Source organism: Monodon monoceros, unplaced genomic scaffold (assembly GCF_005190385.1).
Source record: "Monodon monoceros isolate NGI ecotype Baffin Bay Population unplaced genomic scaffold, NGI_Narwhal_1 Super_Scaffold_16, whole genome shotgun sequence".
NCBI lineage: Eukaryota > Metazoa > Chordata > Mammalia > Artiodactyla > Monodontidae > Monodon > Monodon monoceros.
The window spans coordinates 34147696-34163775 of record NW_021703772.1 but is presented as its reverse complement, the minus strand read 5'-3'; the positions used below and the strand labels follow the sequence as shown (position 1 = coordinate 34163775).

At 35.9% G+C, this 16080-nt stretch overlaps 1 protein-coding gene across 3 annotated transcripts in view; it reads right to left on the bottom strand.

Moving 5' to 3' along the window:
- The window catches only part of TRAK2 (trafficking kinesin protein 2), a 60669-nt gene that overhangs the window by 25568 nt on the left and 19021 nt on the right, over positions 1–16080 (bottom strand). For all 3 annotated transcript variants that reach the window (XM_029226069.1, XM_029226067.1, XM_029226068.1), the window contains exons 2-3: positions 11090–11381; positions 4201–4395 (exon numbers count right to left, since the gene is read on the bottom strand). In XM_029226069.1, the coding sequence (XP_029081902.1) occupies positions 4201–4395; positions 11090–11180 (286 nt within the window). In that variant the 5' untranslated portion in view covers positions 11181–11381. The remainder of the gene's footprint in view (positions 1–4200; positions 4396–11089; positions 11382–16080) is intronic.

The window sequence follows — 16080 nt, the reverse complement described above, 5'->3', positions numbered from 1 at the left end:
CCAAGCAGGCTGACTTTATTATAATTCTATCAAATACTATTTTTCCTTCAGTTCTCAGAGGTTAAAATAAAATATGTTAAATGGTACAGAAATTACCAATGCTCCTTGTTTGTTTCCAGACATGAACTTTCTAACTCTCTAAGAACAAATTATATATCAGGGAGAAAATAAACATTTGTACAGAACATTTTTGGTTTCTGAAGGTTGTTAGTTAATGTTCAACATTTTTGGTTAATAGTTGGAGAATCTAATATTCCTGAAAAAATATGGGGAGATATATATAAGCACTTCACTAATTCTTACTCTATGTTATATCTGCGTAATTTCACATCAACCATCCCCCAATCATTTTCAGGATGGAAAATGCCAATGTTAATCCATTTTGATATCCCTGTTATTTATATGAGATGGTTCTTGAATAGTTCTCATATGTCCTTTTACAAGGTCTAGAGTTTTTACCCCAATTATCTAATTTTTAAACGACTTCTAATCTTTCATCACTCTCCAAACCTCCCACACCAAAAAACAAAAGCAAGACAACAAAAAACAAAAACGAAACACACAGTTTCACATGGCAGAGTAAAAGCTAGAATAACTCCTGATAATTACGGACAGGTCTTGAGGTCTTAACCCCAAAGAAGTGGTTCTTGCTACTATAATACAGAGAACATTTCTGCAATACAAAAAACTGCCTTCAAAAGAACTGAGGCAGAACAAAAAGGAGGCTGGTGGTATATACGGTCTAGGACAGCCTTTCTCAACAGGGTTCCAGGCGAGAATTAAGCCCCATAGATAATGCTTTGAGTGACAATGTTCTCAATTCTCTGACAAATAATACCTACCTAGTACATAATGTAGAGGTGATAAGGTAATTCATTCTACAATAAATGTCTTAGGGCATATGGCTTAATTCTTCTGTGGAACTGGTTGCGAGGAATTATGAATCCGCTAACCTCTACAACTTGACTTATGGTTAATGCTTCCTGAACATTATCTGTTGTATTTCCTTTCTTGCCAGTACAGGTTAATGATTTTCAAGGGCAGAGTTGAGGAAAAGTATAACTATCAACCAGAAGTAATAATTTCTACAATCTATTTCTTTGCAAAATTCTACACCCTCCCTAATTCCTTAAATTCTCCAATTAATGTCACTGTGAAATGGCCATATGGCTTTGGTGACAAGGCTTTAGATCAGTGGTTCTCAAATCTGAGTGTGCACCAGTACCATCAGGAGGACTTGTTAAAACAGACGGGCCCCACCCCCAGAGTTTCTGAATCAGTAGATCTGGGATGGTAGCACAAGGATCTGTGTTTTTAGCAAGTACCAAGTGATATTATATGTCATTAACGATGTGTAATTATTACACATCGTTAATGACATATAATATCACTTGGTACTTGTAATTAATGATGCCTTAATTACAACTTATATAACCATCTCCTTTTTTCTTATGCATTAGGAAGTGGTACAGGTGATCCCTTACTCCCAAATAAAAAATACCCTGAAGGGCAGATCAGGTTTCTATTTTTAGCCTTCACACGAACAAATAAATGGTACTTTCTGTCACAGTGTGATCTGATCGCACTGCTTGCCCCATGTCACTGTGGGGCTCTCTCTTAATAAAATTAAGAAAACCCTGCACGCAAAACATTCTTTGAGTATCTTAAACTTTGTGTAAGGCAGGGACTAGGAGAGAATTACTTTTTTGGACCCACCCATTGTTTACTTTTAAAATAAAACACTTGAGAGCAATCTCTTTCTGGTTTGGTAGGGGCTTCAAAGAACAACCAGTGCCCTTTTATTCATGTGAGATAGGTTCCCATCCCAAAACCTTGCCCATGTTTCCTTCCAAATTTCTTTATTTTCTTCTCATGGCTCTTTCAATTTCTTTGTGTTATATAAGAGAGAAAGTGCCTCTGCCTGTGCCGCCTCTTTTTATTAGCTGCTATAATTCATTTTAATGAGCATGAGTATCTACTGGCATGTGAGGTAAGTCAGGATAAGAAGGGGCTGAAACAGCACCAGGGAGCTGAACCCTAGGATGGCTTGCCAGGATCTGTAGTAACTATTCTAAACCACAAATCTTGACATCTCAAGGGGATAGAAAACTGTGGAAAAGGGTAAGAGAATGGTTTGTATCATGCCTTTTAAGTTCTTTTTTTAAAAAATTTTTTAAATTTATTTTTGGCTGCGTTGGATCTTCATTGCTGTGCGCAGGCTTTCTCTAGTTGTGGTGAGCGGGGGCTACTCCTCGTTGCGGTGTGCAGGCTCCTCATTGAGGTGGCTTCTCTTGTTGCAGAGCACGGGCTCTAGGTGCACGGGTTTCAGTAGTTGCAGCACGAGGGCTCAGTAGTTGTGGTGCACGGGCTTAGTTGCTCCATGGCATGTGGGATCTTCCTGGACCAGGGATCGAACCCTTGTCCCCTGCATTGGCAGGAGGAGTCTTAACCACTGTGCCACCAGAGACGTCCCCATGATTTTAAAATCTTGGTCAATTTGCTAAACAAAGTAAATCACTTATCTTTTACATTCATAAGATAGAAATTCATAATGAAGTTTATTTATATTTGAGTGAACTGTTAACCCAAAGAATTGATACCTTTAAAATAACAGTGAAATTAAAGTACAGTACAGAGATAAAGTATCAGTGAACGGATGATGGGCCTAGCTTCTATGCTTCATGATATTAGGTGTATCATATGTAGTTTAATTTTCAAATTGTTGAAGTGAAAATAGTACCATTAGATGAAAGGAATAGGACACTTTTCCAGATCTTGGAAGTATGGATCTTGTAACATCCTATTAATCTCAAGTTTTAAATTGCTCCCTTGAACACTATGGTTTGTTTATGTAAAGTCCTATAAACCAAGTAGTTTAGAATCTGTTTACCTTTTATTTCCCAGTCTTTTTACTTAAAATTCATCCTAAAGGTAACTCCATTAAATCATGATCTAAGACATCTTTCTAGCTAGTCTCCCTCACTGTCCCCTCCAGCAGCATATGGGACAAAGAACATGTAAACTAAGGGGCACTTTCTATGCCACTTTATCAGAATAATGACAAACTAAATTTATCCCAATGAAATTTCAGTTTGAAATTTTCTCACAAATCTAAAAACTCAGGGAACAAAGGGAAATGGAAATAAAATAGTGTTCCTTTTAAAAAGCATTTTCTAGAAAATCTCAAGCAAGTAATTTATGAAGTTAAGAAAACCTTAAGGGCCTTAATTTAATATTCAGCTAATTAAAAGAATTGTTGAGGACAGAAATACAGTTCTATTTGAGTTCCTAATTCAAGTTTAAACAATGTTTACAATTCTTTTTCTGAGCAGTAAGTAATCTGGTTATAGGAAAGTACCATTAAAAGTTAATGATTACTGGGGCTTCCCTGGTGGCGTACTGGCTGAGAGTCCGCCTGCCGATGCAGGGGACACGGGTTCATGCCTCAGTCCAGGAAGATCCCACATGCCGCGGAACGGCTGGGCCCGTGAGCCATGGCTGCTGAGCCTGTGCTCCGCAACGGGAGAGGCCACAACAGTGAGAGGCCCGCGTACCGCAAAAAATAAAAAAAAAGTGTCCTATTTAATTTTGTCATTTTTAAAGAATGTGGTGTAAAACAGACTTATTTTCAGGACAAATTTGGCTCACTTTCTCACTGAAATATTCTCTGAATCCTTAAGTAAATGATGAAGATTACTATATAGTGTGCACGTATTTCTCCTCGGCATTATTAAAGCTACTTATGTATCCAAGAACTCCGTTTCTTAATGACTTGACAAGTTTCCGTGACTATGTCAGTTTAGTAGGGTAGATTAGAGTAAAAAAGCTGATGGCTCAAGATATTAAAGTATTAGGATAATAAATGCTGTGAAATATAAAGGGATATTAAATTTTAAATACTTACTTTTTTTTTTTTTTTAAGTTCCCTTTTCTCCACAGTTGGAGGAAAGTATCGAGTAAAAGAATAGAGAAATGGAAACCTCTGAGTATGCTTGCAACCCTGGACACTCAGAGTCTTAAGAATGATAAACTTTCTGCATTCAGACATAACACAATTAGAATCATCTCTTCATGTTGTTAAATCAGTTCAAGTTAAAGTAGGTACAAACTGAACAATGGCTAGGGATGTCAAATGTTTTAGAAGTCAACACCAAGATACTCATGATCTTTAGTTCAATGGACAAACTCTAAAATACTCACTCATATAACGGAAAGTCTCTTCAGCAAGGACTGGAGAGAGGGCATCAGATCCATGTCGCTGCTGGCGTGGGGACTGAGTCCAGTCTTGATTTTCATATAGAAAGAGAGAGTCCACTCTTAGCTTGTACTGGGGTAGCTGTTCTTCTAGCAGGCTCACCAGCTCGACTTCAGGGAGATCTTCATTGGAGCACACATCTAAAGAGGAGATTCCATGTAAATGAATCCAATAATATTTCAATTTTCTAGGCTACAGAGAAAAATCGGTGAAATTAGTTTTGTCAAAGTAGGATAATCAAAGCAACATTAGCCAATACCATGTCTCCGATGATTTTTATTACTGTATCCTGGTACTACAGTTGGCCTTTCTCTAGGTTTCTTTAATACGAGAACTTCTATAGTAAAAATACTACCATGAATTTTAATTGTATCCTATCTAAAAATATATTGCTTAGGGAATACACTTGTGTTTTTAAAGTTTAAAATTTCTTATTTCTTCCTTATCAATATATTTAGTGCTGCTTACAAGAGATCTGATCTCAAATAACATATGCTTCGGGGAAAAAAGGCAACACAAAACAACCAGAAGAAAAGGAGTTCAAAAGGAATAAAATTACATGTTCTTTAATAACAGAATTGAACTCTGTAGGAGGATTCTTCAAAATCTGGAAAAATTACATTTTACTACATCCTCACAGAAGCTAGATATAAAAAAAATTAACTTACTGAAAATGTGATACATTTAAAGTCTTGAATACCTTTCACATCACTACTCGCTCACTTGCACACCTCTAACTCCCCCTGCTTATACTTCTCTGAACACACTTGGGCTTCTCCACCTTCATGTGTTTGCTCCTGGCTTCTTATTCCAAATGCTGCCCATCATTTAACACCTCCCAAATTTAGCAGTTTACAAAAAAAAAAAAAAGTTATCTCTTTTAATATGCTTAAAATACTACAGCTTAAAATAGAGAAAATACAGGATGTCATATCAACCCTCTCATTTTTAAAAGAGATCTGGTATTTCCTTTGGGGGTGGCATAAAGAAACATGTTCTAACTCTGGCAAAGAACAACAAAGTTCATTTTAAGAAAACATACCTTAAAAGAGTAAATTTCAACTACTTGATCTTAACAATGAGGAGGCTGACATTAATCAAATCAAGTACAAGGAGACTGACAATATCAGACAATCCTATTCACCCAGAAGGACAAGCAGTGGCTTCATAACCACAAAGATGAGGTATATAATCACAGCGATGAGGTACATTTAAAACCTTAAATATGGATCTAAAGAAGCTCCTCTCAACCCTTAGCAGATCTCTTAAATAAGAGCTCTGAAAATACATCCAAATAGTATTACTATGAATTCTATGCGACTATTCAAATTTTTCCTGCCACAAATATATCACATACAGATTGTCATTATAAATCTGCAGGAAGAGAAGTTGACTATAAATACATGCAGAGCTAAAAACAGACTCTTAGGCATTCAAGGGTATAATGAAAATGAAGAAAAAAGTAACATTCATTAAAAGTACTATTCCCTAGAAATCTTCTTTTAATAATAATAAAATTCTGTGAAAATTCAAGATTACCAATTCCCTACTTCAAAAAAATAATTTTAAAAGTGAGTACACAATCAAGGTTTAGTAGATTCAAATAACATCCTTAGGAGCAAATCCTATTTGCTCATATATATATATATATATATATATATATATATATATATATTTCAAAAGAAGATGTTGGGGGTAGGAGTTTATTAATTACTTAATTTATTTTTGCTGTGTTGGGTCTTCGTTTCTGTGTGAGGGCTTTCTCTAGTTGTGGCAAGCGGGGGCCACTCTTCATCGCGGTGCATGGGCCTCTCACTATCGTGGCCTCTCTTGTTGCGGAGCACAGGCTCCAGATGCACAGGCTCAGTAGTTGTGGCTCACGGGCCTAGTTGCTCCGCGGCATGTGGGATCCTCCCAGACCAGGGCTCGAACCCGTGTCCCCTGCATTAGCAGGCAGATTCTCAACCACTGCGCCACCAGGGAAGCCCCCATATTTTTGATAATGTACTATTTATTGCTTTCCTGATTGTCCAGTCTTAATATTTTTATCCTCCAAATGTCCCTTCCTTATGCTCACTTCTTTCTAGCCACATTGCCTCCCTTTAGGTTCAAGGCCTCCTCTTGTTTCTCTTGAATATGGCCTCATAAGTGGTCTGTCCTCATTACACTCATATTTTCCTCTACATCTTCATATCTTTATTAAGTTACTCTCCTACACAAAGCGAAGAAAGGCCTGAATTTCATCTAGCCAAAGTAGAAAAACCTCATGAACAGTTAGGACAATCAAAAGATCCTAGAAGTGTCATGCCTACTGGTAGTAGGGTTAAATTAATGCAGAATAAAGCATACTAGAGTATGGTCTTGTGATATAGAGACTTAGATAGCAAAGATTAAAAACAAGCCTCAAAAGAACCGATAGCGGGCCTCCCTGGTGGTGCAGTGGTTGAGAGTCCTCCTGCCGATGCAGGGGACACGGGTTTGTGCCCCGGTCCAGGAGGATCCCACATGCCGCAGAGCGGCTGGGCCCATGAGTCATGGCCACTGAGCCTGCGCATCCGGAGCCTGTGCTCCGCAATGGGAGAGGCTACAACAGTGAGAGGCCCGTGTACCACAAAAAAAAAAAAAAAGAACTGATATTATCAGCAAGTAACTTGAGGACCTGCCAAAATAATAACAGTTTTTCAAATAAGACAAGAAAATTCAAACATCAAACAACATAACATTCAAAATATTCAGCATTTGATAAAAAATTACTAGATATTCAAAGAATAAGCAATTTGTAACCCATTACCAGTTGGAAAATAAATCAATAGAAACAAGCCGAGTAAAGACAAAGATGATAAACGTGGTAAACAGCAATTTCGAAATAGCCATTATTAATATGCTCAAAGATTTAAAAGGAAAACATGAATTTGATGAAAAGAGAAACAGAAAGTATTCCTATATTTATAAAATTCAAATAGAACTAGAGTACAATATCTAAATTTAAAAATTCACTGGATAACATTAACAGATTAGATACTATCCAGAAGAAAAGAACAGTAGACTTGAAGGCATAGCAATGGAAATGAAAGTGAAAAAAGATTAGGAAAAAAACCAGAGCATCAGTGACTTGCATCACAATAACAATCAGTCTAACACACATGCAACTGGAGTCACAGAAGAGGAGAGAAGAGGGAGCAGCAAGGATATTTGAAGAAATAACAGTCAAAATCTTCCAAATTTAATCAAAACTATAAATCCATATTTCAATGAAGTTCAGTGACTCTAAGCAGGATAAACACAAAGAAACCCAAAGAGAAAATCTTAAAAGCAGAGAGAGAAAAAAAGACACATTACATTTGAGGGAACAAAGACAAAAATGATCTCATCAGAAGCAGTGCAAGGTAGATGACAATGGAATGTCATTAAAGTGTATAAAAAAGTCAACTTAGAATTCTGCACCAGTGAAAACACCTTTTAAAAATGGTGAAATAAAGACTTTTCAGACAAGCAAAAAACTTTGACTAGTCATTGCCAGCTGACCTATATTCCAAGAAATGTTGAAGTTCTTCAGGCAAAAAGGATATAAGATGGAAAGTTCAATCTACAAAAAGAAATAAAGAGTGACAGAAATGGTAAATCTGTGTGGAAATATATAAGCCTTTTATTCTCATAATGTATTTAACTTATAATTGTTTAAAGCAAAAATAATAATTATGTATATAACATATGTAAATATAAAAGGCATGGCAAGAATAATACAATGGCAGGGGGAAATGGAAGAATACTGTGTGTCACTTTATGGAATAGTATAATGTTATCTGAAGATAGACTGTGATAAATTTAAAAATGCATATTGCAAACTCAGAGCAACTACTGAGAAAAAAGAGAGGTATAGCTACTTAGGTCAATAGTGGAATTAAAATGGAATCCTAAAAAAAACAAACCAGCAAATGAACAACTCAAAAGAGGAAAGGAATGAGGGGAAAAAAGGAAGAAAGAACTTTTAAATGGAACAAAGAGAAAACAAGTAGGAGTTCAGTAGACTCAACTAAACTGATAATTATATTAAATGTAAATGGTCTAAACATACCAATTAGAAAGTAGAGATTGTCAGACTAGATGAAAAAAAGATCTGACTTTAAACTATCTATAGGAGATGTCCCTTGAATATTCAGATAAGTTAAAAGTAAAAGGATGGAAAATGTTACCATACCAATTCTACAAAAAACTCTTTCAAATATAGAGAAGGGGATACTTCACAACTCATTTTATGAGGCCAGCATTGCCCTAATACCAAAATCATGCAAAGACATTGCAAAAAAAGGAGTACAAACCAATGAATGGGAAACACACACACACACACACAACATTAGTAAATCAAATCCACAATATATAAGAATGATAATACATCATGACCAGGTAGAGTTTTCCCCAGGAATGCAAAGCTGGTTTAAAATTAAAAAATAGATCAATAGAATTCACCACACCAATGGACTAAAAAAGAAAAACCATCTCAGTAATGGAAAATAGGTATTTGACAAAATTCAATACCCATTCATGACAAAAACCTGTCATCCAACTAGGAAGAGAAGGACACTTTCTCAATTTGAAAAAGGGCATTCTCAAAAAACTTCTGGTGAAAGACCGTAACTTCTCTCCTAATATTGGAAATTTGGCAAGGATGTTTGCTCCCACCACTTTTATTCAAAAATATACTGAAATCCTGTCCCATTCAAAGGGCAAGAAAAAGAAATAAAACACATCTAGATTGAAAAGGAATATGTAAAACTGTCTCCATTTGCAGACATTATGGTTTATGTAGCGAATGCTAAGGAATCTACAAGAAAGTTAATAAAGCTAAGTTAAGCAAAGTTGCAGAATACAAAGTCAATATATAAAGAATCAATTTCATTTCTACATACTAGTAATAAACAGCTGGAAAATAAAATTAAATAAACAATGTCATTTATAGTAGCAGAAAAAAATTAAAAATTTAGGATTAAATTTAATAAAATATGTGGAAGACCTGTGTAATAAAAACACAAATACTATTAAGAGAAATTAAAGAAGACCTAAATAAATGGAGAGATATATCATGTTCACGGATTAGAAGACTCAATAGTCTTAAGATGTCAATTCTCTACAAAGTCTATATGATTCCATTCAAAATTCCATTAACCTTTGTTGGCAGAAATTGACAAGCTGGTTTTAAAATTTATATAGAAATGTGAAAGGTCTAGAATGGCCAAAATAATTTTTTAAAAAGAAGAGCAAACTTCGAGAAATTATACTACCTGATTTCAAGAATTACTACAGAGTTACAGTAATCAAAACACTGTGCTATTTATGTAAAGATAGACTTAGGGATTAAAGAAACAGAATGGAGAGTCCAGGAATAGATCCACACATACATAATCCAATGATTTTTCAATGAAATTACCAAGGTAATTCAATAGTGTAAAAGATAATATTTTCAACAAATGGTGCAGGAACAATTAAACATTCAACTGCGAAAAAGAAATCTGGACCCTAATAACTTCATTATATATTCAAAATTAATTATAAAATTGAACTAAATGTAAAAGCAAAAATTATAAAACTCTTCAAAGAAAACAAAGGAGAATGTCTTTGTGATCTTGAAGTATGCAAAGATTTCTTAGAAATGACACAAAAAATATGAACTATAAAAGCAAAAATTGATAAACTGGGCTCCACCAAAATTTTAAACTTTTGCTCTTCAAAAGACACCATTAAGAAGATGAAAAGGCGAGCCATGGTCTGGGAGAAAATATTTGCACCCCTTTACCTAACAAAGGATTTACACAGAATATAAAAAGAATATTTACTACAATTCAGTAGTAAGACAGATATAAAAATGGGCAAATGATTTAAATAGACAACTCAAAATATCTAGAAATAGCCAACAAGCACATGAAAAGACACTGAACATCATTAGTCATCAGGGAAAAAGAAAGTGAAACCACACAGAGGTACCAGTACACACCTACTAGAATGGTTAAAATCAAAAACACTGACATTATCAAGTGTTGATGCTGTTGTGCAGACGTCAGCAAACTATGGCCCACAGGCCATACTGAACCAAACTGTACACTTAAAATGGGTGCATTTTATAGTATCTTAATGCAGGTATCTCAATAAAGCTGAACAAAAAATGGGAAAAACTTTAGGTTTAGATGGGTTGCAGAATTTTATGGAGTTTTAGAAAAGTAGTACTGTGCATACTGTATGTTATATAACACCTCCAACTGGTTTTGTAGCAGTATCCCATATTTAAACACATTAATACAATTTCAGCAAACAAGTATTCCAACTAAGTGAGATGTCTAGAAACAACTGGACAGGTCAGGTTTTGTGGACCAGTGAGTTTTAGAACCAAAGTTTAGAAAAAATTTTGGGTGTTCAGAGTTTTTAAAATTTAGTCTTGCAGATAAGGACTTATGGGGCTGTACCTGTTTTTGCATACCCTATATGTCCTGAGAGCCTCTTATGTGCCAGATACTGTTGTTAGGTGACTGCAGGGCACAGAAACACAAGCAACCCTGTTCTTGCGGAGACAGGAAGATAGGAATAGGAAGACAAGATAAGGGAGATAAGTATGACGCAGTTCCTACTGACCAGGGCTCACACGGTACAGGGAGTCAGATGCAGACAAGGAACAGCACCCAAGGCAGATTTTGATAATGCCATAGGAGACCTGGGGATGGAGAGATTAATTCAGTGGTCTCTGAGGAGACCAGGCTGGAAAGAGAGGCTGAGTTCCATCATGGTGGGTCTTATACGCATTTTATCCTGTAAGCAACAGCACTTCATTTATTAAACTGGACTCACCAGTGATGCTCTCTGAGTCTCTGTGATTGATATTCATGAGGTTTTCTTCACCCGTCGGTGATGTAGAAGTGGCATTCTGGGATTGACTCATGCAAGATCCTTTCTTGTTTTGGTTGAGCAGGACAGCTTTGGTTTGAATCAGAGTAAAGGAAATCCATCAAGCCATTCAATAAAGAAAGGTTCTGGTCAAATGGACATTTTCTTTTAAACAGATTTTTTTGTTTTGATGGTCAAATGACATCTGGAGCAATGAGCGCTCTCATGTGATTATCACTCCTTGGATGGTCATGACCTAAAACAAAGAACACATCAAGTGACTTTAGAATTCAGCATGCTCATTAATAACAGCAGTCCAATTACCCAGAACGTCTGTCATTAAGAATGTCTTCCTAGGGCTTCCCTGGTGGCGCAGTGGTTGAGAGTCCGCCTGCCGATGCAGGGGACACGGCTTCGTGCCCCGGCCCGGGAAGATCCCACATGCCGCGGAGCGGCTGGGCCCGTGAGCCATGGCCGCTGAGCCTGCGCGTCCGGAGCCTGTGCTCCGCAACGGGAGAGGCCACAGCAGTGAGAGGCCCGCGTACCGCAAAAAAAAAAAAAAAAAAGAATGTTTTCCTAATGATACACACACCACATGGATAAATCTAGATATAATATACTGGATGAAAGGGTCAGACAAAAAAATCACATTGTTTATGATTCCATTTATATAAAATTCTAGAAAATGTAAACTTATCTATAGTGACAGAAAGCAGATCAGTGGTTGCCTGGGGTTGGGGAGCGATGACCAAGGGGCAAGAGGAAAGTTTGGGGGATGACAAATATGTTCATTATTTTGATTGTGACAATGGTTTCACAAGTATATACATATGTCAAAACTTATCAAATTGTATATTTGAAATATGTGCAATCTAATGTAAATTATAATTCATTAAAACTGTTTTAAAAATTTAAAGATAATCTACTGTTTAAAGTAAAATAATAATAATATATTGTGGGGTCTATAACATACGCAGAAGTAAAACATATTAAAACAACAGCACAAAGGCCAGGAGGAGAAAAATGGAAATATACTATAGCAAGGTGTTTATACCATACATAAAATAGTAAAATATCACTCAAAGGGGAACTGTGATAAATTAAAAATGTATACTATAAACTCTAAAGCAAACAATAAAATAACTCAGAAATTACAGATATAAACCAACAAAGAAAATGAAACGGAAGAATATAAAACCGGGTTTCTCAACCCTGGCACTACTGATATTTGGGTCTGGAAAATAATACTTTGTTGTGTGCATTGTAAGATGTTTAGCAGCATGCCAGCAGATCCCTCTTCCCAGACCCTCTCCTAGTTTTAACAGCCCCCAAATGTTTCCAGACAGTATCAAATGTCCCCTGGGGGGGCAAAGTTGCCCCCAGTTGAAAACCACTGATATAAAAGATGCTCAACCTCACTTATAATTAAAATAAATAAAAATGTAAAGAAAATATTTTTCATCCATTAGATCAGCAAACATTAAGTTTTATTATATTCATTGTTGGAGGGGTACGGAGAAAGCGGTACTTATACTGTTGATAAAAGTGCAAATTGATACAAGCTTTTAGAAAGGCTATTTGGCAATGCCTACCAAAGTTTTCAATGCATATACACCATAATTTAACAATTCTACCATTAGGAATTTATATGATGGAGATACTCACAGAGTATGCCAAGATGTAGGCATAAGGATGCCCATACAGTATTTTCTTTTTTTAAAGCATACGTACACAACTGGAATCAAGATATCCATAAAGAAATAGTTTAATAATGGTATATACAAAGGAATATAATGCATTAAATATATGTGTGTATTTTAAAAAACCCAATTGTTGCAATCAAAAAAACTTCAATATTAATTATAAACTTAGCTTTATATCAAAAGACAGTCTCTACTAAATAGTGTCTACTTAGCAACATGCAGCTTCTATTTATGGCTAATTCATTTTCATGCCTACTATTTACAGGTATTATAAACATGATGTGTTTTTTTTACAAGAGTCACCACCAAGAAATAGAAAAGACCAAAATAAAAGCACTAAAGGAGACTGAAAATGGTCACTGAGGTAGCACAGAGACACACTGTCAGCAACTACTAGGGAAGAGAATTTCAGAGACAGAATGGGCAACAGAATTAAACATTACAGAAAAGTCAAAAAAGATCTTTGGTTTAAAAAAGGTGGTATACAGAGACCATAAAATCAACAGTAACCTTCTAGAAACCAGTTCAATCAAGAGATTAGGCCCAAAGTCAGGCTGTAAGTGATCAGGAAGCAAGATGGTAAGAATGGAGTTTAGTAAGTATACAACAAGATTTGCAACATCCAGGCTTTCATGGATTTCCGTGGACAAGTAAAATTTCAAAAACTTCTGTGGTTATTGGCATAGGGTTGCTGTTTTTATACTTCATAAATGAAAAAAAATGTACAAGGAGAAACACATAATAAACAACATTCCTTCCCAGAAAAGTTTATAATTTTATGTTGACATATAAATTTTCCTAAATTTGAATTCAGAAAATTTTTATAAATTTTTAAAATTCTATTTTATATAAACAATTATTTTCTTGAAACATGTTTGTCAACATAGCAATCTGTACTAGCCAGTGCAACATGAAGTAAAGCTCAAAAGTATTTGTTTAGGTACTTTGATTTTAATTCCAGTTGTCAAAAATTCATTTTCACATCCAAGATCAGTCTACTGTGTGCAATTAAATTCTTCCCCATGTGCTATCTTATTGTCCAAACTGCCATTTCCAAATTAACCACTGAAAAGGCAATGGAACAAAAGTGCATCAAACCAGTAAAGATTTGCCCACCCCCATCCAGTGAGGTTGGGAGGAGGCCATTATTGAGCCTACCAGAGTGGTTAAGAACATGGATTCTGAACTCCAGCTCTACTACTAGTTGCATGACCTTGAATAAGTTACTTAACCTTGTTTCTTCATTTGTAAAATGGGCTTAATAACATGGTCTACTTTATGGGGTTACTATGGGGATTAAGTGAGTTATGAGAGGATAACAGTAGCACCTACCTCAGATGGTCACTGGGGAAATTACATGAGTTAATACATGTAAAGCTCTTAGAACAATACCTTAGAATACAGTAAATACTACGTAAATATTAGTTATTATTATTTCTACCACCACCAAATAGTACAATTTTATCATTATCATTATTATTATTGTACCTTACACAAACTTGGGCACACTGTAAACCCTACTGTTGACTGCTAATACGATCTGCTCGCAACCTAAGAAGTCACATTTACTTCCTGCCCTCTGATGAGTGATGTTAGTTTTGTGCCCTTAATCATTTTCTTTCTACCTCTGTGATTCATGAACAAACTGAAAGCTTGCAGAGTCAGAGTTCTAAATGTAGTAGAAACTAAACTTTGGCAAGCACAAGCAACACATATTCAGTGCATTTCCTAGTTTGTACACACTTATTCTTAGTAACTCCTTGAGTATCATCTACTTGCTATGCTGGATCTTTATTCACTCTTTTTAGGAACAACTTCACGGCTTTTTTTAATAAAACAGTCAACCAAGCATGCGTTATTTAACAAGAAGCCAGCCTTTGTAATTCTTGCACATTTAGGAAAAAATAAAGTAAACCAGCTAAGTGACTTATTTTAATAAGAATGAGACTTAAAAAGAACAAACAAAACATGTCATTGATATAAACCTTGCTGGCAGAATACAACATGCTGATGACTTAGTTAGCCTAGCCATGGAAACTAAAATGGTCAACAGTGAGGGCCTAAATATAGGCCCTGTGCCTTAAAAAAATCTTGCTACTTCCTTAAAACGGGATACTCTGGCCAAAACAGACTTACAGAAAAGGCTAAAACAATTCAGGACACTTCACTTTGACAAGAGTGCAGAGCCTAGAAATACAGTAAATATAATGATGTGACAAACATTTAAATTGGAAAAATATATTTAAAATTTTTATTGTACAAATAATACTTTGGGGATTAATTTAAAATACATGTTGGCTGCTCATCTGAATGCAGAAGTGGGAACAGTGCCAATCACCAACTCCAGCAGCAGCTCTTGTAGACAGTGTCAACCTTCATCCAGACAAAAGATAAACTGTATAATTTAAAACATAAAATAAATGGACCATGTTTCCTATATTAAATCATAGATTTTCAACAAAGACAGAGACTCACTAATTTTTAATGTATCTGGCTACATCAAAGATAAAATTTACAAAAAATACACAATAATTTTAAAATCAGATATTGAACCACAAAAAAAAAGAAGACTATACAATGGCTTCAGTGCTAAAAGCTGAAAAAAAGGGTGGCAGGGGGTGTCACCCCCGAAATCCAACCTGGATAGTGAGAAGCAGATCTTACAAAGGCAGAGCCCACACACCAACACCAAGGCCAGCTTCATGGGTGAGCCACAGTACACTACATTCCGAAACAGTTGCTCTACCAGCAACTGTAGAGTTCACCCTGAGGGGCTATTTGGTCCTAGCAAATACTTGATCCCTCTTTTTTTGTATCATTCAATTTAATGACCAGTAGAGTTTTCAGAATATAAACTACATGGAGGCAGCTCTACTTACAAGCAGGACAAATTCCAAAAGGCTGTTAAAGCCGTTAGTCTAAAAGAAATCCGTTAGTCTAAAAGTCCAAAACCATGAGTGAAATTTAGGTTTATGGTGTCTGTATTTCCTCCGAGCTGGCATGTTTTTGGCATTAAAAAAAATAAGTGTCCTGTTTTGTTTACAATGAACATTTACTGAGGCAGGCAACCCCTCCCTGCCACAATCTCCACCAACATAAGGGAGGCAACCTCTGGCAGCTAAGGAATCCACACCAGAGTTTCACCTGCAGATTAGAAAAGGCCTTGAACCCATGGTGTGTCTGTGGCTTTTGATAAGTTTCCACAGCACCACTTCCACTCACCATGCTCAGCCTTTAAGTTCTTGAACTACA